Source organism: Dipodomys spectabilis, unplaced genomic scaffold, assembly GCF_019054845.1.
Source record: "Dipodomys spectabilis isolate Male_0828 unplaced genomic scaffold, ASM1905484v1 ptg000335l, whole genome shotgun sequence".
Classification (NCBI taxonomy): Eukaryota; Metazoa; Chordata; class Mammalia; order Rodentia; family Heteromyidae; genus Dipodomys; species Dipodomys spectabilis.
The window spans coordinates 1,701,505-1,727,845 of record NW_024871012.1 but is presented as its reverse complement, the minus strand read 5'-3'; the positions used below and the strand labels follow the sequence as shown (position 1 = coordinate 1,727,845).

Sequence of the window (26,341 nt, the reverse complement as noted above, 5' to 3'; positions counted from 1 at the left end):
GTTGCAATGGGTGCATCCGTATCCCTAGTTAAACGATTTCTTTTTGCCCTTCCCCTCTACAAATTATACCAACATCAAATACAGTGAAAGTATGGGTTATACAGTGGGGGAGAGACATACAAAGCAACATAGAAATCATCTTATAAATATGTTACAAACAATTGCATGAAAGAAAAAAAATTTGAATATTTATGTTGGGATTCATTCCCCTAACAACTTATCTGACCTTTTCTGCTTGACTCATATATTTTTTGAGACAGGACTGCAATCCAACCTATGCCTACATGCAGCTGGGATTACAGATGTGCCCCACCATACCCAGATTATTTGGGACTCAAATCAAGATCCTTCCAATCTCTGCCTCCCAAATAGCTGTTGTCACAGGAATGTACCATCTCACTTGACTCCTAAATACAACTGAAAAGAAATGGGAAATAACTAAAAGACTCTAAATCGGGAAGAGATATGGCTGTACTTAGTATTTTTTATAAAGCAACATATGCTGGAGAATGGAGGGTTTACCAGAGATAAGACTAGACAAAGTGTAGACAGACGTATCCAGTTTATGTAAATAGGTAAGAATGTTGGGTTCCTGAACTAGGATAACATTAAACAAAAGACTTTAAAAATGGTTCAACTAAGTGATGGTGTACCATTAGGAAGGCTGAAAATCTAGAGGATCATAGTTTGAAGACATCCTAAGCTGAAGAGTCCATGAGAGCAAAAAGCAGGGCTGGAGGTTCAGTGCCAGCAAAATAAGTAAGCCAAACAAATGTGTGAAGCTAAGTTCAAATTCCATACTGCCAACCTTCCCCTACTCCAGAAAACACAGATCAACTAATGACACAATACAGGGAGGCAGGAGAAATCTAAAATGACACAATTGGGTAACACTGAGAGGTAATTGACTGAGAGGATAACAAGTAAAGGCATGGATTCTGTGGTGCAAATGAAAAGGCATGGTTAGAACCACTGAGGGGGTCTTAGGTGATATTTAGGAGGAGATGGGAGACTGCAGCTCAATAAAAAGCCTTACTGGAGTAATATTTGAGGAAAATATGCATAAATAACTTAAGTTTCATTGGTCTTGATGACATTACTAAAGACTATAAAGAGTAAGAACAGAATGAGATTAGAACTAGGATTAACTTCCTGTAATATTTGACAGTAGGTAGAAAGAGGAATCTATAAGAAAAGTAGAGTCAATATCTATGACTGTGCTCATATAGGAGTACAAATCAACATAAAAGAGATCTACCTGAAAATCCATCTTTAACTTAGCACTATTCACAATAGCCAAGCTTTATAAGCAAGCTAGGTGTACAACAGCCAATGAATGAACGAAGAAAATGTAGAATGGTATATTACGCATCAGTATAAAGGAATCAAATTATGTCTTATGCAGGAAAATGGAAGCAATGATAATCAGGTTGAATGAAATAAGCCAAGCTCCAAAAGCCAAATATCCCCAAATTTTTGCTCATATTTGGAATCTAGACCTAAAATGATAATACTCTTAATAATGGACATGAACATAAAACTGATGGGATTAATGGAACAAAGAGGAAAAAGAAAGAATATCTGAAGTCAAGAAGATCAAAGCTAGTAGATATACCTAGGTATGAAAGCATAATGAAAATGAAAAGAAGGTATGAACTTGTTCAAAGTACAATGAATGCACTCAGCTATGAAAATAATATAGTAAAGCCCTTTGTACAATTAATAGCAACAACCCTCCAAACTCTTTCCTTTTTTCTTTTTTTTGCAAGTACTGATACAGGTCCTGAGAGCAGTCCTTTAGTTTTCTTTGCTCAACAAAGGACATGTTCCATTTCTGTCTCTTTGGTGGTTAGTTAGGGTTAAGAGTCTCATGGACTTTCTGCCCATGCTGGCTCTAATGTCAGCCTCCCAAGTAGCTTGGATCACAGGTGTGAGCCACCAGTGCGTGGCTGGCTCAATACTGTGTTTAAAACCAACACTTCAAAGTTCTTTTTAAAAAATACTTCAATTTTAAATCCAAGATCAGTGTTAATTCCTCCAGACTGCTAATTTTATAAATTTCTATTACATGCTCTCTCAAGTCTCAAAATTTCACCAAAGAATCATATTCTGGTATCTCCATTATCCATCCTTCTTAAAAAGTATAGTAACATAGTGGATAAGATTTCTGCATTGTGCTATAAAGGAAAGAAAAGCAAAAAAAAAAAAAGACCAATTTCAGCCTTAGTCTCAGTAAGAGCTGAGAATTAAGCTATAATGCCCCACAATATCTTCAACACGTAAAGGACTAAGCATATTTTAACTTATTTATTTTAATTATCCTAGTCTATTTATAGGAGACAATTATCCTGCTTCCAAAAACAATATATCCTACTAGCTATGTACCACCACAATGGAGAAAAGAGTAACGAAATAATCTTCTGTAAGGTTTAATTCTCTGAACAGTGGTTTAGGAAAGGCTACTTGAGGAGGAAAGGCAAATGAAAGATCATTTCTATTTGACTCTGACAGTTTTAATGAACCAATCTGCTATAGTGTGAATGTGCTATACTGAAATGTAATAGTATGAAGTCATAGGTCCTTTAGGAGGGGGATCAGTGGCATAATATAAGAGGTTGAATGTAGCTAGCTGTCCAGCCCTTCCGCCATGTGGAGACCCAGCAAGAGGAGGCCAACTACGAAGCAGAGCGCAGCTTTATCAGTCACTGCTCTGCTTCACTTGACCTACTCCAAAACTGCAAGGACCGAGTTTCTACTGCTTATACATCACTCAGTATAAGATAATGTTTGTAGTATCAGTCAAAACAACTTCTTAGTTATAATTTACTTTCATAAACATATATAATATGCTATTTACACAATAAAAGTACAATTTATATTGTATAGTACACAATACACTGTTTTTTTTATAATATGAATAGTAATAAAAAGTCTCAAACACATGTGAAAACAAGAAACCAGGAGGAGTTCTAGGCACTTTTGCTAATAACTTACACCCGTAATCCGTACTCAGTATTTGCTTAACTTTTGATTTTTTTGGTGCCAGCTTGAACTCAGGGCGTGGGTACTGTTCCTGAACTTCTATGCTTTTTTGCTCAAGGCTGGTGCTCTACTACTTGAGCCACAACTCTTCTTTTGGCTTTTGTTGTTTAATTGGAGAGTCTCACAGACTTCTCTGCCTGAACTGGCTCTGAACCATGATCCTCGGGTCTCAGCCTCTTGAGTAGCTAGGATTAAAAGGAGTTTGCCACTGGTGCGCCTGAATGCTTGCTTGAATTTTACTTAAAAATTAGAAATCATACATTTTGCAGTGGAAGCAAAGTATAAATGTACTAATATGAACTTGCTGTAAAAGAACCAGTCAATAAAATAAACAAAGAATAAACTCAAGATAACATGGAACCATGGATGTAGAAGAACATACAGTTGCACAAACTACAGTGGCAGTAGGAAGTTATGGCATCAGAGAAAACTGAAACGAAGAGTATTATGAGTAGTTATAAACCATCATGATGAAACTACAGTCTTTAAGGAAGTAGTCCCTTCCCCCACAAAGCTCAGCAAGAAGAGGGTATCCTATTATTTACTTTTTAAAAAAACCTAAAATTTTGACATTTTGATTAAAACTGTAAAAAAATTTTTAAATAGAAAAAATTTAGTTTCATAACAAATTCTGAATATTGCTTGCAATAATAGTTATACTTTTGCCATATCTGCTTCAGCTTTCCATTTTTTAATCATTTAAAAGTCAATTATGGTTATCAAGTCAGTTTATCCCGATACATTTGTATACTCAAATAAAATGGAATGTGTTTTAAGTAATTACAATGCCATTATTAGAATATTTTTGAGGAATCCTTATAAAGGCACTGTCTTATCTCCTAGACCTTGCTAAAATCAAGTTACAGTATTTGTGATAACCCTACTTACCTTTGTCTGTACTGAACCACGTCATTTCTGGTGTGATTTATTAATAGGAATGTAGCTGCTCCATCATGATAATCAGAAAATGTAACAACTGTAGAATGCTCAGCCAAATTAACTTCTGCTATAATACCTCCAAGCTAAAAAAGGAAGGAAACATTTTTTAATCTGATTATTTTTCCAAGAATATTAACATAATATTTAACAGTAAAACGATTTATAACTTGTAACTTAATTTAGAAGGATGATTTAAAAATGCATATTTTTGTATTGTAGTTTCTTAGAAATCATATATCTCTATTATGCACAGATGAGTAAAATTCCAGATGTAATACATTCTAGTATTCCAGGTATACATGTAACATATTTACGTAAGACAATTATTTTCATATGTCCATTGCTCTGTTCCTTTTATAAAAATAATGTTCATTTTTTGGTGAAAGGGGAAAATTCATCAATTTTTTCATACAAAAAAGCAAAATATAATAAGTATTTATTAGATTTTTCTAGCACATGCAAAAAGAAACATTTACCTCATTATTCAGACGTAGTAAGATACAATTTTCTTGCTTGTTAAGATATATCCTTTTGGGAGGACCTGTATTCCTTTCAACTTGAATAAGAAGTTTGCTGGAAGCATCTTCAGGCCAGAAGGGGATGCACTAAAATATATATATCACATGCTTATAAAAATAGATTTCATCATAAATGTCATGTTAGTCAAAACTGATCAGATTAGCAATAAACTTCAAAAAAATCTCAGCATTGTTTCTATTACTGGGTTGTACAGCAAAATAGTTTTACCCCATTCTCTAAGAGATGGGTTGCTTCTTAGAGACACTGTAAATACAAGCAGCAATGGGTATTATGTTGAAGAGCTATGATACAAGAAATGGAGAGTTTAAGAGAAAGAAAGCTTAATTTAGTCTAGATGTTACTGACAGGGTTGAAAAATCAGCATATAAACTGAACTAAGAACAAGGAAGCATTTGATCAGCATATTCTCAGTTACTGAAAATAAAAATCTCCTTTGGGCTTAATATGATAATTAAGTAGGAGTCAAAAAGTTCACAAACCACAAGACAGGATGTATGAATCGAAGATCTTGGCCAGCAAACGGGAAAATTTTTTAAAATTGCAGCTAAAGCTCAGAGAAGAAATGGAAATTAAAAATCTTAAACAACTGGGACAAAAGTGAGCTAAAGACCAGACTAGTGGAAGAGGAGACAGTCAAGTTCCAGAAAGAACACTGGCCAACAGGATCTGGAAATAAAGAAAAGAGCTAAAAGAACAAGAATTTGCTTGTCATTAAATTATACTCCACTCCATCTTAGCATCTGACCTAACTTGTATTTCACAATTTTCAATGAGACACTTCATGTGTAATATCCAGTCATTACCATATAAGATCTGGGGATAATTTTGTCATTGGAACTGCTCGCTAAAGTGTCTTAGTTTGTTGAAGGCAGTAGTTCCACAACAGTACATAATTAATGTAACCTAATTACATTAATTAGGTTATAGCACAAAGTCAAATACTTAGACGACTTAGTATTCATACTAGACTTCTGCATCCATTCAGGAACTTATCTGGGAGAATCAAAATAGCAGCAAATAATCCAAGCATAGTTGCTATGAGGAACTAAGATGACCAAAAACAAACATTCTAAATATCATTAACCTTGGTTGTTCCTTGATATTCTTTTTTTTTGGGGGGGGGGGGAGATCAGTTGTGGGGCTGTCCCTCAGCTCTTCAGCTCAAGGTGAGTGCTCTACCGCTTGAGCCACAATGCCTCTTCTGGTTTTCTGGTGATTAATTGGAGATAAGAGTCTCATTGACTTTCCTGCCTGGGATGGCTTTGAACTGTGATCCTCAGATCTCAGTCTCCTGAACAGCTAGGATTACAGACAAGAGTCACCAGTGCCTGGCTTAATATTCTACATTTTATACTTAATAACATACACTGTCCTTTCTAAGTGTTATTATATGTAAAACCTCCTGAGATTTGGGAAAGTACTACGGGTTTTCTATGTTACAGTGGGAAAACAGAGGAATAAATTTAATATTTTTAAAACAAATACACCATAGCACAAAGGTGATTATTATAAGCCAAAGTTAAAATGCAATTTTTTTATTTTATTTATTTTTGTTTTTGGTCATGGGGCCTGAGCGCTCTCTCAGCTATTCAGCTCAAAGCTAGTGCTTTACCACTTGAGCCACAGCACCACTTCGGGTTTTCTGAGTGATTTATTGGAGGTAAGAGTCTCATGGACTTTCCTGCCTGGGCTGGCTTTGAAACGTGATCCTCAGATCTCAGCCTCCTGAGTAGCTAGGATTACAGGCATGAGCCATCGGTACCTGGCTAAAATGCAAAAATTTTAAATGAAAGAAAATTTATCTTAACCTGAAATTGAAGATAAAAATAAATTAAAATTTGAAAAGTTGTCGTGCATTTCTAATTGAAACTAATGTAAATATGAACTATTAAAAATAGTGTATCTGGGGGCTGGCAAGGTGGCTCAGTGGTAGAGCGTTTGTCCTGGGTTCGATTCCTCAGTACCACATAAGCAAAAAGAAAAAAGCTGGAAGTGGCACTGTGGCTCAAGTGGTAGAGCGCTAGCCTTGAGCTGAAGAGCTGAGGGACAGTGCCCAGGCCCAGAGTTCAGGCCCCACCACCGGACACCCCCCCCAAAAAAAATAGTGTATCTGGTTTAAATTTTTAAAATATAATCAAGACCCAATAATACCTGTGAGATATCAGATCAGAATGCTATAAATAAAAATACAAATGTACTTGAATGAAGTACATAAATCAAAGGAAAGTGAGTGTAACAAACTTAGTATTTAGATATCTAGATAGCCAACCAACTAGTAACACCAATTAATGAAACGTTTACAAAAATAAATCATATTCATCCAAGCAAATGTTTACCGAGAACCTACTATGTTTAATCACTCAGAATAATGATTAAGTGGTAAATGGTTTACAGGTATCTGCGTGATTATCCTTCATGACCCTATGCTTTGTCCTCCACTACTGTTTAGAACATGGATTTCTTTTGCTATCCCTCAATCATGTCCAATATTTCCCTCTGTAGGTCTCCCTTTCTCACTGCTTTGCTCCCTGACACCCACACTGATGAGAAGTCAAGTTCTTTCATCAAAACCCTGTGCTACTGTCAGGCAAACTATGGGCAATACAAAGGATTTGCCTTAGGAAGAAGGAGAGGCAATATGTACACAGACACAAGCTCCAAGTTTTATGCAAAGTATGAAAACATGAATCCGCAGATCTAGAAATAGCTCAAGCAGTAACTTCCCACCTCCCCCAAACACAAATAGTAATTACAGAATATCAAGGACAAAAAGAAGAAATACCTTGAATTCAACAAGGAAAAAAAAAAAACTCCAAAGAAATGAAAAGAATCAGCATAATTTTCAACAAAAATGGAAGCCAGAGACAGTGGGAAACACATTGAGGAAAAACATGAACCTAAAGTTAGTATCAAGAAAAGTCATAATGATAATGATAAACGTAAATTGATGGCATTTATCTTCAAAATCAATCCTCAAGAAATTTCTGCCTTCAAGAACAATGTTCCCACTGAAATGGTCTTATGTAGGAGGAATAATGGAAAAGTACTGAATATTTCTCTTGTAATATTACCACTTAGAATGTTCTTCAAAAATACATAATCTAATAACTTTACGTCATCATTCAGAAAACTCTTATCCAGAGTCTGACAGCTAATAACGGTATAGAATCATCTCTGTTATTCATATCATGTTCCTTCAAATAACTTGAAGGAAAGTTTGGCTTAATCTACTCTGTAAAGTTTTTTCTGTCAGCTTTCTGGATAAATCCTTTTCTCCCGTTTGATGAGTTTGTATCTTATTTCTCCCACTGTTTGCATTACTTTAACCAAAATGACTGGTAGTTAAGTGTCTGCTTAAGGATCAAGCTATGCATCTCTAGAGAGCAAGATCCAGTTTTAGAATTAGCTAAAGCATAGCATAAAAACTCAATAAAGATTTATGGAAATGGAACAAAACTGGAACAGGGGATATAAAGAAGAAAATAAAGTCCAGTCAAGTACATTTTTCAGACTCATTAACTTACCTCTTCTAAATCAAGAGAGAGCCATTTATCACTTCCCTCTTCAGCCACTGATACACGGTATTTGCTTTTGTTTTTAATCATATAAAATGGTGTAAATGTCACAATCCTGGTAATGTTGAAACTGCTGAGGTCTATAGTAACGCCAACCTAAGGAAAAACAGTTAACAGTAGAAAAATTGTTCCCATACATAGTATGCTTAAATAATTAATTGAAGCCGGGTGCCAGTGGCTCACGCCTGTAATCCTAGCTACTCAGGAGGCTGGGATCTGAGGATCACGGTTCAAAGCCAGCCCAGGCAAGGAAAGTCCATGAGACTCTTATCTCCAATAAGCCACTAGAAAACCAGAAGTGGCACTGTGGCTCAAGCAGTAGAGCACTTGCCTTGAGCTGAAGAGCTCAGGGATAGCGCCTAAGCCCAGAGTTCAAGCCTCATGACTGACAAAAAAAAAAAAAAATCAATAGAGTATCTAATAGATAACATCTCCAAAAAAAACATTCTAAAGCACAGAATGAACTTACTTGATATTCCATTTTCTGGCCTTTACATTTAATGGCTCCATGGCTACCAACAGTATCAATTGAAAACTGATCTGACAACTCACTATCAGTTACCATAAGCTGAACCTAAGAGAAAGAAATTGAAATGTGTTATAATTTAGGTTCCTTAAAACTTAAAAAATTTTTTAACAGAAAATACTACCTTTTAAAACACCAATCTTATCTCACTATTAAATGCTACTCTTTTTAAGTTAAAATATTTAACAAATGTTCTCTCAACCTACATTTACAGTTTATTCTTCAGCACTGAAAATGAAAAACTGACAAGGAGATAAAGGTGAGTAAAAGTTAGAAAATACAAAAGTTACCTTATTGTTATTAAAAAAGTGATTTGGCTGAAAAGAAAAAAGAACTGGTTTTTTATAATTAGGTGGATGTTTTCGATGAATTCCATCAGCTTTGTACTGTAACATTCTACCAGTTTTATTGACCATCCAGTATGGACTATGAAATGCCACAACAGTCTGGCCAGTATTGTAAGTCATATGGATGGCAATATCTAAATCAGTCTTTTCCATTTCTGTGATACAGGTAAAATTGATGAAGCTAATGTCTTGTTGATTAAGTTTTATATGATATTCACTTTTCCAATCATGATTAAGATAGTCAAGTAACTTTAAATGCAGCTTGGCTTTATCCATCTGTACTGTACAAATCTGGGCTGAGTGTCCTTCATTGAGAGTAGAAACAGTATTTTCAATCCCCTGTAAGAAAAAAGAAAAACACATTCAACTTTAAAGTATCTATAAAGAATATGCCTCAAAATTCTACTTAATCATTCTAAATTGAATTCTAATGCGGTTGAAACACTTTTTAGAAAAAGCAGATTTTAGGTTTCAGCTGTGTAAACATCTGTGAAATATTTGATCTAGATCTGAACAACTGTATTTGCAAAACAGTATAAATAATTGACTTCAAAGACTATTGTGGCTCAGCCAAATAGCTTGTGTCTGTAATTCCAGATACTCTGCAAGTAGGAATTGGTAGGATTACGGTTCAAGGTCAGTCCGGGCAAAAAGTTAGCAAGATTGTATTTCGATCTACCACACCTGTGTTTCCAATTACAGGGAAGGACGACATAGATGGAGTCAAGATCTAAGGCAGTCCCTGAGAAAAAAAACATGATCCCGTATGGTAAAATATTGTTAAAGCAAAAAGGACTGAAGATGTATCTGGAGAGAGAGTGTGTCTGCCTAACAAGCATGAGGCCTTAATTCAAACTCCAGTGCCATCCAAATAAATAGATGGGTTATTGTGGAGATCAATATATGAAACCTCACTGGAAATTATGAACATACAATAGTAAAACTCACGAGACAAAAAATAACCCTAGGTATTAGTGATTATAGTCTTGAAAACTAGAAAATAATGAAACTTGTAGAAAACTATGAATCCTAAAATGAAGCAATTGCTAATGACTTCCACTCTTGATTTTTAATACCTTCACCCAATCAAGAGGTACTCTCTCATCCTTAAACCACAGCTGTTAACTACACCCACCTAAAAATACATAGGAAGTATAATAATATAGTCATTCTCAAAGCAAATCTATAATGGATTGCAGCGATTACATATTCCTTCACTTGATAAACATGGCAAACAGAATACGTACATAAAATTATAAGATGGAGAAATTCCACTTCTAACACTGGAGGTAAACAATCTTTTAAAAAGAGTTTTTAGTATAAAAAGCACTTTCACAGGGAATACATTCCTTGAGTAGAACATATGATATAAAGTAACAAGCTTTCTTGAAGTCTAATGTTATTTCAATACTGATTCTCAACCATGCTTCAAAGTATAGTGTTCATCCTGTAACCATGACTTATACATACAGAGACATAGAAAACACTGATCCCTTCAGTTTCAATGATAGGTAATTTTATAATCTCTACTTTCTAATTTTTAGAAGACTAAAAAATATTTTTGTAGGTTTTTGAAAAAACCAGTATACCACATTTGTACTTAGATTACTAAAATAAATGAATTTTCTTGATAGTACTAGAGTTGAATTTGCTAGATGGGCACTCTGACTGCTGAGTTAGACCTCAGCTGTTTTCGGCAGGTTATTTTTGAGATAGGGTCTTGCTTTGTCCAGGCATGATCCCGTTAGGCTTCCCATCCTAGCTAGAATCACGGGTTTAGACCATCTCACCCAGCTCTCTGTTAATAGGTCTCATCAACTTTTCTGGCCTCAAATTGTGATCCTTTAATCTCATCCTCTAAAGAAGATAAGTTTACAGATATGAGTCATCAGTTCTTGGCTATAGAAGAATTTTTATTTTTCTTATTTTAGTGTTTTTTTTTTGTGGCATTAGACTTTGAATTCAGGTTCTCACAGTTGGTAGTCAGTTCTCTAGCACTTGAGCCACTGTGTCAGCCCTTTCAGGCAGTTTCAAACCAGGGTTTCATTTATGTCTGGACCTGTTTGGACTATGTTCTGGTTATACATTCCCACAAACTTGGGATGACAGGTACTACTGTTAAGATGGGAGTCTCTGAAACTTTTTTGTTTGGGATTGCTTTGAACCTTAATATTCTGATCTCTGCTTCCCAAGTAGCTAGGATTACAGGCTTGATCCACTGCATCTGGCTGAACATTTTGAGTATCTGTTCTATCTATTCTTTACTACTACAATTAATGCATCCTATCACATGAGTTACATCTCCAGACATTTTGATTTCATTTCTTTTTCAGACAGTGTCTGATGCTTTTCTCCAGGGCAGACCTCTGACCATGATCTTCTTACTTCTGCTTCTTACATATTTGGCGATATAAATATGTGCTACCCCATTTCATTTGTTCTTTAAGATCTCACTAATGTTTTTTCCCAGGCTGAGATCAACGTACATTTTCCCATCTTCATGTCCTGCTTAGTATGTGCCTCAAACATTCAATTGTTTTAAATAACTCAAGGTTCAGAAATAAAAGAAAAACCTTCTACAATACCTGTACATAATAAGCAATTTTGTAAGGAAGAAGATTTCGGAGTATGATAGGTGGCCATAAATGCATTATGTATGGTAAGTCCCAGCCATCTTCTGAATACACTGAGAGAGATGTCAATTTATCCTTTTCTGGGACAACATTAATAATGAACGGTGTCTTCGAGGGGTTTATTGATCTACATTTCTTCTTTATAAGTGTTCCTTCAAGTTTTATCATTTCTTCAAAGTCAAGTCCTTCACATACTTGATAATCCTCATCCTCTGGCTTCAGATAAAGAAATGACCTGAATAAAAAAAATTGTAATTTCAAAACACTTGAAGACCTAAGTTACACACTTACAACTTTAGAATTCTGTTATTATTTACTTCCATAATACTGTATTTTTACATTTTCATATATATTTGAGAGCCAGGTAAGAGGCAGCTAACTTCCTGTAAACTTAACAAATCACTTAGTCTTTAAGAGAAAGTTATTTTTATTATACACTATTGTAAAAATACAAGATGACTACAAATAATCCAGCTAAGCAAGAAAATACTTATTACGACTCTACATACAAGCAAAAGTATGTCCAAAGTTCTAGATTGTGTTTTAAGCATTAGGAATTACATCATAAACTTTTAAGTATGGCTTAGAATGAAGGGACAGCTAAAAATTTGGCTGCTTGTAGTTTTGCCTATACCTTTTGCAATATTCCTTTAAATGTGGAGTGTGCATTTTTAGAGTGTGCTTTAAAATGTTAAATAAACTATGATGCTAAACTCCACAGAAGGTTTTGTTTTGTTTTTTTGTCTGTCGTGGGGCTTGAACTCTGGGATTGGGCGCTGTCCCTGAACTCTTCAGCTCAAGGCAAGCACTCTACCACTTGAGCTAGAGCACCACTTCTGGTTTTCTGGTGGTTAACTGGAGACAGTCTTGCAGACTTTCCTGCCCAGGCTGGCTTTTAACTGTGATCCTCAGATCTCAGCCTCCTGAATAGCTAGGATTAATGTCATGAGCCATCAGTTCACAGAAGGTTTTACTGAGCAGTAAGCTCAATATTCATGAGATTTTCTGTTTCAGTTAAACAGTATTAATTTATTATGATATTAAATCTACAATGATAAGATTCACTCATTATTTTGATCAGTCTTTTGTTGGTGCCAGTTATGGACTTGAACTCTGGACCTGGGCACTGAACCTGAGCTTTTGTGCTCAAGGCGAGCACTCTACACTTGAGTTACAATTCCATTTCTGGCTTTTTTTTTTTTTTTTTTTTTTGATAATAGAAGATAGGAGTCTCACAGACTTTCCTGCCAGAGCTGGCTCTCTGAACCTTAGTCCTAAAATCTCAGCTTCCTCAATAGTAGCTAGGATTACAGGTGTGAGAGACTGGTACCTGGCTCATTGCTTAATCTTTTTAACAACATTTATTTTATACTAAGTTTGACACATTTTCAATAAGTTCAATAACTTATATTGCAATTCTACCTCTGAGCATTTAACAGAACATATGTACAGATGAAAGATTTTATTTTCTAAAGAATTTTTAAAAATCTGTTATGAAAGTTTTGAAAAGATAAAGAAGCTGGGTACCAGTGGCTCACACCTCCAATCCTAGCTACTGAGGAAGCGGAGCTCTGAGGATCACAGTTCAAAAACCAGCCTGGGAAGAAAAGTCCCCATGAACTTTTATCTCCAATTAACCACACAAAAACTGGAAGTGGCGCTTTGGCTCAAAGTGGCAAAGTGCTAACTATGAGCAAAAGAGCTCAGGGACAACACCCAGGCCCTGAGTTTAAGCCCCACAACTGACACACGCACAAAACAAAAATTCATGTTCATTATATATAGATATCTGTATCTAGCTATATATCCATATACATATATCTATACATATTCCATGTTTATGTTCTATTAGACATTTGTAAACCTCATGTACATGTGACTGTGGGTTATAATGACTATACTGCAAACATATAATAATTGTGTTTATATATTTATAAAAGCATAAAATTTTATATGGTACATATTAAATACACTAAATACATATTTTGAGAAAGAATTTCCTTCATGCCTTGAAACAGAAATAAATTATTTTAAAGGAAATTTGATAACTTAAAGATAAACATCTGTATAGAATCTAAAATGAAAACTGTATGAAAGAATTTAGCATGAACAAAAAGATTTAGGGGGAAAAAAAAAATCACCGGTAGGATGCTAATGGTACGTTGAATTCATTTTCAGGTGATGCAATTCCTAATAAAGCGTTCCCTTCATAAACTGAGATTGGGAGTGGAAAATGATTTCTAATCTAGGAAGAAAAACAAATCATATTAAGTTCAGCAACCTAAGAATTGAGACATTTAAAAAATATGTCCACATAATACCCTAGAAAGAAATTAAGCTCATAAATTGCCCATATGATTTAGAACATAGAATTTTTTAGTCTTAAATACAAAGGAAGTTTCTACAGAAATCTTGAAAAATATTTCTAAAGTCACAATCAATAGGAAAATGCAAACAACAAATGATTTATAGAACAGGAAAACTGAAAGATCAATTAATCTGAAAAATATAGTCAACATTCCAAGAAATCAAGAAAATGCAAACTATAATCATAGGATATCTTCTCATTCCAATAGGCTGGTATAAATTAGTAGTCTTCTAGTACTAATAGGAAAGTATGTATATATGTAACTAATGTACAATGAGAACAGATCAAAGAATACCTAAAAATGGAGGAGAAAGTCTTTTGCGTAACATGTTCATTACTCTTGACTTACAAAGATTTCATAAGTGTATTTTCATGTCAAAAATCAACCTTTTTGTATATTCAGTAAAAAAGCTGCCAATTTTTCCTCTGCTTAAAAATTCTCTAATTAAAAAGATATACACATACTATAAAGACTTAATATTAAAAAGGTATATTATATAATAACTAAAAATTAAATTGATGAGTTTTTTTACATTTTTAGTACACAGAAAAGTATTTTACAAAGCAGTGTAATAAGAAATTATGAGAAGTATATTGAAAGAAATCCTTTTACTAGTCAATTACTGAGAATGGAATTTGCAAATTAGCTGTGCTTCTCTGATATTCTTCAGTAATTGCTTTTTTACAGTAGAACAAAGATGTACATAACAGCACTTTCCCAATATTGATCACTTCATACCTGCACTGGTGAGCGAATTGTCACCTTCTTACTTCCTTCTACTGCATCGATTTGACAAACGACAGACCTTTCAACTCCAGACTCTCTGTGTCTTACAGTATACAGCCGTCGCCCCACTTTTGTTAAAGGTATCTTATCAGCAGTAGAATGGTTATCGGGTGCTAAGTTAAATACACATAAGTGTTAAATACCAAAATATCAGATTGTCTTAAACTTCTAAACGTCTCTGAACATTACAGATTTAATCTATATGAAAGGTTATTTAAATAAGCTACTACTTGTTCTACAGTATTTATCCAAAACTTTTACAGCATTTTCCAAAAAGTTTTTAATTAACAAAAAACTCATCAGAAAAAAAATCTCATCAGAAAAAAAATCTCATCAGAAGTTTGACACATCCTCCAAAAAACAAATATCTTTAAAAAATAATTGAGTAATAAGAATAATAATAAAACCCAAGGACAATGATTGTGGCGTGCTGTCATAATAACCAGAATCTAATGACTTCAGATAGACATTGGCAAATGTGGAAGTAGCTGCACTTATTTAGTTTTAAAATTTTCCAACTATTTGTGTGTGTGTGCGCGCGTGCGCGTGCGCCAGTCCTAAGTCTTGAACTCAGGGTGTGGGAGCTTGTCCATGAGAATTTTTGCTCAAAGTTAGTACTCTGCCACTTAAAACATAGCTCTACTTCTAGTTTCTTTTGGTGGTTAATTGGAGATAAAAGTCTCATCAGCTTTCCTGACCAAGCTCGCTTTGAATCATGATCCTCAAATTCAGCCTCCCAAGTATCTAGGATTACAGGTGTGAACTACCGGTCTCAGCCTGACTTTTTTACATATATCTTGAATTTAATTAAATAACATTCTGTAGGTACTTAGCTAATATATTTGCCTAAATATACTATTTGCATAAAATTTTATCCCCATTTATAAAAATATTACCTCAAAAGCAGAGGCAAAAGTGATATACCATTACCAATGCTCCAAAAATAACCTGTAACCTATATTAATTCCTAACTACGGTAACCAACTGTTTTAGTAGCCTGCCTCTCCCCATGTCTAATCTTCCATATGATATTCTCCTCAATGAACTACTTAAATGTCAGGAGTGCTAGAGGGGTTTGGGTAATTATTTGAAAATATTTGAGAATGACAATTGTGATAACTTAAGATTTTTACTTCCCATAGAAATGAAACATCTGCAACAAGCAGAAAAGACAAAAATAATTCCTCCTCAGTAGTAGAACATTAAACGGTTATAAATTCCAAAACTAACACAAATATATCAGTTGAATTAAATAGAACTCAGCTACAAAACTGGTGAAATGCCAACCAACTCATATCACATGTGATTAAAACTTCCACTAGCAACACCGACCACCTGTAAAAATTGAATAAGCTTAAAATAATAATAATGTCAACAAGTAAGGTCAGAATTTGGAATAGAGTACTACAGGAGAGAACTAAAAAGCGCCCCCAAAAAGTTCCCAAACTATTTGGAAAGGGATTATAACCAAACAAACAAAAATCCCGTAAGATACCATAAACGCTGGTAAAAGAGAATGGAAAAAGGCCATAAAAACACCACTTACTAAGGAGAATGAAGAAGAGCTTGCTGCTTAGACTGGTCATTGCACTGAAATGATCGTTGTCCTTAGTCAGTGCGTAATCCATACTCAGACTCTCCTCATTATTCAAAACGTGTGACTTTGCCATGGGCATGTTAAGTACATTAAAAGAATCACTTGGTGAAACAGAAACACTAAGTCCAAGAGAATTTAAAATCATAAATGGTGCTAGATCTCTTACAAAGACAGGTGAAGATCCAGTAGCAGCCTCTGTAAATGCCTAAAAAAAGAGTTTTCCTGAATAAACTGTGTAAAACTTAACTGATAAGCAGAATAACATGACAATAATGAAGTTAATAATACATATATTTAATAAAAAGGTCAAGTTAAAGTAGTAACTCAACATTCAAATTTTCAAATATTTACTTTCAAGATATTTACCTTGACTAAATTATTTAACATCACAAGGCCACATTTGGATAATGTAATGTTCAATTGGTCTTTTGAGTAGAAACTGATAACAGTTTTATATTCTGGCACTTTATAGTTTTCTTCCTCTGTATCTGATTCCACAATGGCCTTTTTTGCTTTCTTTTTCATCTAAAGTGATAAATTGTAGACACATAATAACTTGCTTCAAAAAACAAACTTTCAACAAAATGTAAAAATACTAACAGAAACAAATTTTATAAGTACTAAAATTACTTTGACAATCACATAAGGTCATAGTGGACAGGGGCCAAGTATCAGAAGAAAAAATTTTTTCTCATCTTCAGTAATGTGGCAGGCATTATTTAGAGAAGGAAAAAAGTCTCTAAAATTACTAAGTTTAACTGACATCTAAATGTAAATTTAAATAGTTCATATAAAAATAGCCAAAAAAGTAATTGTTCGTGATAATACATAAAGAACAGAAACCTGGGGACTTACTAAATCAGGCAAAATGACAAAACATTACTACTGCAAACCAAGGCTAGTAAGACTGCCACTTACTTAGTTATTAATGGTACATAAACAACACTTTATATTGACCTAACCACCACCAAAGAAATGCCTTTATCCAAATCTTTCAGCTTACTATATAGAAAACTGAACTGCTTAATTAAGACAGTAAGGTAGGGATGACAAGTCACTTTTTTTCCTTAACTGTAAGCCCCTAAAAATTTGTTTACATGTTGACTCAAATTATTATACAGAAAATATACTGGTAATATTCTTCCTCAAAAGCACAATTCTATCCATCCAAAGGTGCTAATTCTCATAATTTCACAAATTCGCAAAGTACTTCAAGCAAATAATAATACGTTGTTTGCTAGCTAGATATTCCTTTCAGAAGGCAAAGAAAGGTAATATTAGTCACAATCTGCAAAAAGAGGCCCTAGAGGAGGGACAGGGAAGAGGAGGAAGGACATTATAGCCACCGTTGAGAGCAGGGACTATACAACTCAATTTATACCCCATCTCTTCTATGTTAGCTCTTACAACTTTAGAGAAACTCATTAACCTCACTGATCTTAATCATTTCACATATTCAGATGGGATTAAAACATCGCTTTCTATGTCTTGCTTTAAGGACTAAAGCAAACACACGCTGAGAACAATGTCCAGTACATAAGAAATGTTAAATAATTAGTTGTATTAGGAGAGGTAGCATTGTGATTTGAAAATAACATTGAGGGCAAAAAGGAAAGCATGTAGGCAAGGAGAGAACTTCAACTTGGTTGTGACTAAGATTAAAATGTCTAATGTGGTGCAGACATCCTCGGTTTTTTAAAATATCTTCCACTTCAAATAGACTCTGATGGAGGATGTTAATAATGAAACTAAACTTGCACGAAGGCAGAAAGCTCATGAGAATAGGCTGCCGCCCCATTGTGCAGTGAGTCTAACCTGCTTTAAGAAAATAGCACTCTTCCTCTAACACGCACACACACACCTTTATCCCAAGATTCCATGGTCTGAAGTCCTCAGTCTGATCAATTTCCAAAGGTTCAAGCAAAGGCTCCCATACACCAAACATTTCATTATAATAATGAACCTAAAAAAAGAATTTTGAATTTTAAATGAAGAATTCAATTATTTTCTAAAAGGATCTTCCATGTTCCATCTTGTCACCATGCCTTTTCTCTAGGATATTTCTTCTGCATTAAAGCCATTCTACATGTAACTCACCCACCCCTTCTTCATAGCTAACTCACATTCTTTATATTTACTTCACATAGAATACTCCACATATTCCCTTTACATTGTATTCCACATAGAACATTCTTAAGAATCTTCTTTGACTAAGTATTGTTTGTTTGGACTAATAAACTGTGTTCATCTACCACACATTATAGATATTTTTAAACAAGTCTATCTTCACTGAGTTAAAGCCCATGAATCTTATGATTCAATCAGTTCTACAATGCTCTGAATCTGTGGACATGCATCCAAGATCAAGATCTACAGAATTCTAACCAGAATTTGAAAATCTGCAATTTAAGTTATACTTCTGTTGGTATGTAACCCCATACCAACACATACATATGGAGAATTTTTCATATTCACTTCATAATGCAGAGTATCAGATTACTTTCAAATAAATATAAAATCAATTTATTTAAACCAAAGTATCTAGAGAAATTATTTTATGTGAATTCTGAAGTTATGTTTCTTCCTAATCTTTAGAAGTGATTATCCACATATTCATGTATATAGTCCATTATCTTTTAAAATGAAAAAATAATCTTAATAAAATTCTTAAGAAGGTTCAATATAATCAACTATCTACTAGTATATCACCTTTAACTCGATAAAACTGACATACAAAAATGTAGACACTTTAAAATTAGAAGCAATGCACATATAAAAGCGACCATTAAAAACCATAAATGTGTCAATTGTCTTATAAAAGTTTTTAAGTCAACATCATTTACAATTAGCTCAATTTAAATAGCTTACCTAAGATTTTGTAATATTCTATATGTGACATTATTTAAAAAACCATGGAAAAAACTTACTTCTAGCTCAATCTGACAGTGTAGATTTATAAGAGTACTCCAATTCTTGCATTCCCCTGAAAAATGTGACTTTGCCAAAAGCATAGGCACTGTCCTATGACCAACTCCAGCCTCAAGAACGATAAAAATAGAATCAATGTTCATTTTTATTATCTCTCCTTGAGGAATCAATTCAGTCGGGGTAGCAACCTTTTCAGTTTCACTGGATTCTTCAAGAAACCACATTTTTAAAGTCTTTGTATCCTTCTTTTCCCATAAATGTGCTATAGAAAAAACATTTTCTTCTTGGATAGTTTCCTTAGTTGTATAAAGTGCTGAAGTTATAGTTATTATGGTGTTTATGATAACAGGTGAAACCTAAGTAGAAAAGAAAAATTATTTAAAACTATATTAAATTTATTTGCTGATTAATTAGAAGGAATAATAAACTAATATTAGTGCCATAGTATTGTGGATACAATTTAAAAAAATTTTAATTTGTAAAAGTATTTACATGAATCTTGCACATATTAAACTGATGAAGTATAATTGAAATTATATATAGTATAGCATTATTAGATAACTACAGAAGCATCCAAATGTCAACAATATAAGGTCATACTCATACAGAAGATTTGAGCAATATTTTAACTTACCTTCAGTGTAAGGGATTTTACGGATACATCAATTATTTGTGGACCTGAGCCTATCTGAGTAGCTTGATAAAACAAGTCACAGGGCTGCAAAACCTATAATACAACAATTCCCTAAGTTAATGATCACATTGTTAAATCTTTCTGTTTTAAGATTTTTCTTAGCAACAGCTAAATTTACATAAGCAACTTAATTAACAATAACTGTATACAGAGTGACAACCCAATTGTTCTCATTATTTATAATAAAATATGAATGATATTATGAGCTATAACATTAATATAACAAAGTAGAAACATTTTTCCTACAAACCCTGATCCTGGCACTTGAGAAACTGGCATCTAGAAATCACATATTCAACAGCTATAAAATGAGGTTAACAGCTATGCCAAGGAATGATAACCAAAATACTTAACAATTGGTTGAGTATAACATAGAAAAGTCTGAACAAACATTCATTATATCAACAGACCACTGAAGATCAACTGAATAGCCACTATTTTTATCTTACTGGATTGCTGGCAAACTACTGACACTGTTAAGTCTTAGCTGTTAATATTAGACATCCCCCTCAAGATGGCTCCTAAGGATCCACAATGGGGTAAATACAGTGCTGAAACCTGTGCTTTCTGACACTCGGGTTCTTCTTCCTGAAACATACTTCCATGGCTCCCCTTGGCCAACTTAACGAATATGTCAACATTCTTCAAGTTTATTAGCATAAAAGTAACTCTCACTGTGAAGCCTCCCTCAGGAGACTACGTTTCTCTATAAAATCCTAAAATATCCTTAGCAAACAGAGTTTAACAAATATCCTCAAATTTAAGATAAACCATAAATATACATATAGCTACTAATGTGCTTTAAAAATAGGAAAAAAATATGAAGAGCATCTGAAAGATGAACAGTGAACACCAACCATGAAAGGTGAACACCAAACTGTGGTTAAAAATACTCTAATTTTGGCTCTCCAGGCAGTAAGATGTTATAAAGAATAAGGGTGAAAAGAATGCAAGTAAATCCAATTTTTTTTTTTGGGGGGGGGGTCCTGGTTGTGGGGCCTGAACTCTGGGCCTGGGCGCTGTCCCTCAGCTCTTCAACTCAAGGCTACTGCTCTACCACTTGAGCCACAATGCCACTTCCAACTTTTTTCTTTTTGCTTATGTGGTGCTGAGGAATCAAGCCCAGGGCCTCATGCATGCAAGGCAAGCGCTCTACCACTGAGCCACCTTCCCAGCCCCCATAAATCCAATTTTTTATGACTAAGCAGATAATGAAACATAAACTCACCGTAGTGATTTTGCCTTTTCTCTTAACTGGAAGAAATGGGCACGCTCTGACTTGGAGGTCTTTAACAGCAGCAGTCACTGTAGTGTTTTCAATGTCACCTTTACAGCATATTTCACATTGTGTCGTAATTACTAAAGCAGGAGCATCATGCCTTGTCATGTCAGCCACAAACACAATTTCAGGATTTTTAATTAGAATATTCATTTCCCACTTTACTAATTGCTGTACAGGAACTAAAATTGAAATATTAATATAAGTATATTAATTATGAGAAACATTACTTCTAAATAACAAGCAAAACTGAAAAACTTAAATCTCAAGAATATCTATTACAACTCTCTTTTCTTGTTGTACTTGCTAAATATACAATCTATAAGTAAGGTGAAGCTCAATGAAGATTTGAGAAGCAACATAGAAAACATGAAAATGTGGGAAATACTGTACTACTGAATGATAGATCTGAAACTTAATTTCCAACTGTCAACCTGACCTTTTTTTATATTATACTACAGTGAATACATAAAAATATAGAACTTGAGGTGTAGTTCAAGTGATCGAGCCTTGCTTGCCAAGTACCAGGCCCAAGGTTAAATTAGCAACATTGAGAAAGAGAAAAAAGGAAAAGAGGGAAAAAGAGAGGGAGAAGAAGAGTAAGATGGAAAAGATAGAGAGCACTGGTTGGTCCATTATTTCTGTTTTCTTTCATCCAATATATTCATTCAAATAAATGCCTGCAGGAAAATAAAATGATTTGTTCTAATATGACACATAAATGTTAGGCCCAGTATAGGTACTTTCAAAAACTGCAATCTACATATATTCCCAGAAAATACATCAAGCATTTCCTCTTATTCTGAAAAATAAAATATTTTAATAAATGCAATTACTCTGATAATTTAAAGGATAATCTAGAAGTTGTAGCATTTAAATGACAGCAAATACTTTAGTTATTAACTAACCTTCCTTAGAAGTCCATGTTTGAACACTAGTTTCTACAGCAGAGCCTGTGGTATAGGCTTCAAGAAAGACATTTGCAACAGTCAGAAGAAATTCCACACTTGCGCAAATATACATTTCTTGAAATACTGCATCAGTCACAGATCCATCTCTGACTGTTCTGTATTTTACATCCATCATGTCCTTCTTGTCAAACCCAACAGTTAGTCCTATCATTCTGAAAAACACAGCAACAATTCCTATGTATGAGCAAGTTACCAGAACCAAATACATCAATAAAACTTAAATACCTTTTCTTGTCCTTTTCACCCACAGCAAATAAACATTCTGAGAGAGTTATTTCTTTATAAGACTGAAAGATGCTCTAAACAAGACTTAACAAAACCAATTTCAAATGCCACATACCATTTCTTCTCAAATTTTCAATGTATTTCCTATTTAATTATATTTACTTGTATTTATTCAACTCATGTGTCAACTATCAAGAAGAATAGCATACAGCAGGACATTTTGAACATTAAATAAGTAGCATTTCTTGACTGAATTACAAGCTTAGTAAATCTCCAACATATACCCAGAAAGTGCACTGCAACTTTGGGAAGAAGTTCTCTGAACACTATTGACTATTTTCAAGTAAAATTCAAAGCAATATGATAATACACACCTAGGAGTTGCTTTCTTGACATGGGGCCTTTTATCATCCAAAATACAGTTTTTTACTGAGAAAGAGGAGGATATTGAATCATCGGTATACATTTTTAAAGAACTTATAATGTTCTCCAATTTAAATTCAGCAAGTATCAGAGATGGATCACGAACATCTGTAAAGGAGGCCTATGGAAGAAGAAATCAGAAAATACAAAAGCATAAACTTAAAGTAAGTTTATGTGCGAACTACTATGAACCATGACATCTTGTAAGGTACAACAAAACTGTTTGCTTTTCACTTTTTTTTAGTGCTAGACCTTGCACATGCTAAGTATATACTATATCACTAAGCCACAATATCCTAAATCCCCAAATTCTCCATTCTCCAAAGGCTAATGAAAGATCCAAAAAATTATTTGGAATTTATCTTCACACTATTATCTGTATGGTAGGTTATTTTAAAATAAAAATGATTAAAGTTAACATTAAAGTAAAAAAAAAAAAATCAAACCATTTTTTTCCTCCAAGGAACAGGCACTACCAAATATGCACTAAGTACTAATGTTTAACATTTAATTATTCAGCTATGTAGTTTTTTACAAGTGACCCCTGTTTTGCTTCTTCCTCACCTTACCTGCTGAGGACCTGGACTATACAGCACCATGGTGAGGTAATCAGTTCTGAAGCTCACATTTAGTGTCATCTTAACCTGCGAAGCATGTGAGTGCACCTCTACCACAGCAGCAGTCACCACAGTTGTTCCTGACAAAACAAATTATTGAAGAAAAAAATCAGATCAAATAGAATTAGTAATAGGAGCACTAAAATGATATTTTCTGAAGCTGGCTGCTGGTGGCTCATGCCTGTAATCTTAGCTACTCAAGAATCTGATATTTCAGGATTACAATTTGAACCCAGCTCAGGCAGGAAAGTCCATGAGACTCTTATCTCCAATTAACCACCAAAAAACTGCAAGTGGAACTATGGCTCAAAGTGGTAAAACACTAGCCTTAAGCACAAAAGTGTGGAGACAGCTTTGAGTTCAAGCCCAAAGAGCAGCACACACACACACACAAAAAGCACACACACATATAACCTAGAAAATAATAAAATTTATATACAATAAAATATATCAGATCTGAACAATTTAATGAGGTTTGAAAACTGTGTACATCCCTGTAATGAATACTCTAAGCTGAAAATTGTTTAAATCCCTGCAGGAAGTTACTTTGTACCCTCTCCTTCCTTCCAATCTCCCAAAATTTTACTATTCTATTTTGACCACCAAAGAGTCCACATAAATTCCATATTAATGGAAAATATAGGGGACATTTCTTGCTACTTGGTTTCTGTCAACATAATTATCCATTTTTCTACTAACATTTAATGTTTACATAATGTTACATAGTTTACATACTATGAATTTTTTATTTGGTTGAGTTACATAGCTAGGCCCCAAACTGCTCTTACACAGGTAGGTACCTTCACTATCAAACTCTGTGTTAAAGTAGTTCTATCATTTTACATTTATAAATACAAGAAAGTTATACCTGTTCTTCCACTTGATCATCAACATATCACTGAAAATTTAATTGCCTGATAAACTATAAAATTTTCCTCATAAAAATTTTATTAGCAACTGTTCATGTTTTTACTAGCATTTTGTACAACATTTTGTTTCAGTTATCCAGGTCATTATTTTTTCTAATTGTTATTTAGTCATAGCTAACGTATTAGGTATACAAGAACATGTATACTACGACTGTGGCTGGATTCTGGTATTTAACATTCATTATCTTGAGACCACCTTTGGTGAGCAGAAATTTAAAATTTTTATAATCTATGAAGTTTTTCTTACGATTATTGTTTTTGTATCTACCTAAGAGCTCTAACTCACAGTAAATAAGTTTCCCATTAGAAATTTACAAGGTTTAGCATTTAGCTTTTAAGTCCCTATCATCTATTTCAAATTAATTTCTGCATATGGTATGAAGAGATGTTTCAATTTTTTTCCACGTTTATACAGCTGTTTAAGTCTATGTTGATTAGGTATATGGTGAACCTACAGATCAATGTTTGTTTTTTTTTTTCCAATCCACAAACATGATACACTTCTCCATACAGGCATTTAGCTTCTCTCAACAACAATGGTATTTTGTTAATGTGGAGATCATGCATGATTCTCACTCCGCTTGTTCCCAGGAATGATTTTGATTTCAGTAGTACTGGATTTTGAACTCATTTGCAAGGCAGTCCTCCTCCTACTGGAGCTATGTCTCCAGCTTTTCTTGTTCAGGTTATGTTTGAGATAAGATTGTCGCATTTTTGCCAGGGCAAGCCTAGATAGGAGTCTTTTTATTTATGCTTCTCATCATAACTGGGATGAAGAGCCAGGCACAGTGGCTCATGCCTGTAACCCTAGCTACTAAGGAGGCTGAGATCTGAGGATTACAGTTCAACAGCCCAGGCAGGAAAGTCTGTCAGACTCTCATTTCCAATTAACCACCAGAAAACTGGAAGTGGCACTGTGGCTCAAGTGGTAGAAAGCTAGCCTTGAGCTGAAAAGCTCAGGGACAACACCCAGGCCCAGAGTTCAAGCCCCACGACCAACACCACCAATAAAAAAAGAGTACACACTATTCTAAGCTTTCCTTTTGAGATGGAGGTCTCATGAACTTTTTGCCCATGCTGGTTCAAGTTAATGATTCTACTGATTTTTGCTAGTGAGTAGCTAGGTGTATAGGCATAAGCATGACTTTTTTTTAATGCTATTGCAAAGAATATTTTTAATATAGTCAAATTTTCCCTTAACCTCATTTTTATATTTAATACATTAAGAATTTTTATATCCATGTTCAAGGGGGATACTGGTGATATTACTGTCTTCCCTTTATCTGAGTTGAACTTGCCCTTCTAGTTTCTTGAAGAAAATATGTGATCTTTGGTTTTAAACTTATGTATCGGTGGCTATGGATGCATATTTTATAGTTAAAATTTCTTTCCCCATTGGTAAAGTTACATTTCACAAATTTTGATGTTATATGTTTACATCATCACTCACTTTATATGACTTTCTAATTTCCATTTTATTTTTTTTACCCATGAGTTATTTAGTAATTAAATGTCCAAATATTTCAAGCTTTTTTCATATCCTATTGTTATGCATTTTCAATTTAATGTAGCCAAACATTTGATGGATTCCAAAATGATCTATCTTGTGAACATTCCAGAAGTGCTTAAAAAAATGATCTATATGTATTCTGGGCTGGGAAGGTAGCTCAGTGGTAGAGTGCTTGCCTTGCAAGCATGAGGCCCTGGGTTTGATTCCTCAGCACAACATAAGCAGAAAAAGCCAGAAGTGGTACTATGGCTTAAGTGGTAGAGCGCTGGCCTTGAGCTGAAGAACTAAGGGACAAACCCCAGGCCCAGAGTTTAGGCCCCACAACCATAGGAAAAAAAAACAAAAACCTGTATTATTCTACAACTATTAGTTGACTGCAGTATTTTTAAAATATGAACTAGGTCGAGTTTT

The 26,341-nt window shown here is 34.2% G+C and overlaps 1 protein-coding gene across 2 annotated transcripts in view; it reads right to left on the bottom strand.

Annotated features, from left to right (window-relative positions):
* The window catches only part of Vps13a (vacuolar protein sorting 13 homolog A), a 167,531-nt gene that overhangs the window by 54,977 nt on the left and 86,213 nt on the right, over positions 1-26,341 (bottom strand). For both annotated transcript variants that reach the window (XM_042665600.1, XM_042665599.1), the window contains exons 36-52: positions 23,444-23,571; positions 22,826-22,995; positions 22,164-22,378; positions 21,205-21,437; positions 19,917-20,009; positions 19,282-19,638; positions 18,216-18,317; positions 16,721-16,879; positions 16,304-16,559; positions 14,710-14,870; positions 13,744-13,847; positions 11,555-11,837; positions 8,913-9,308; positions 8,566-8,670; positions 8,046-8,192; positions 4,458-4,586; positions 3,931-4,064 (exon numbers count right to left, since the gene is read on the bottom strand). In XM_042665600.1, coding sequence (XP_042521534.1) covers positions 3,931-4,064; positions 4,458-4,586; positions 8,046-8,192; positions 8,566-8,670; positions 8,913-9,308; positions 11,555-11,837; positions 13,744-13,847; positions 14,710-14,870; positions 16,304-16,559; positions 16,721-16,879; positions 18,216-18,317; positions 19,282-19,638; positions 19,917-20,009; positions 21,205-21,437; positions 22,164-22,378; positions 22,826-22,995; positions 23,444-23,571 — 3,172 coding nt within the window. The remainder of the gene's footprint in view (positions 1-3,930; positions 4,065-4,457; positions 4,587-8,045; positions 8,193-8,565; positions 8,671-8,912; positions 9,309-11,554; positions 11,838-13,743; positions 13,848-14,709; positions 14,871-16,303; positions 16,560-16,720; positions 16,880-18,215; positions 18,318-19,281; positions 19,639-19,916; positions 20,010-21,204; positions 21,438-22,163; positions 22,379-22,825; positions 22,996-23,443; positions 23,572-26,341) is intronic.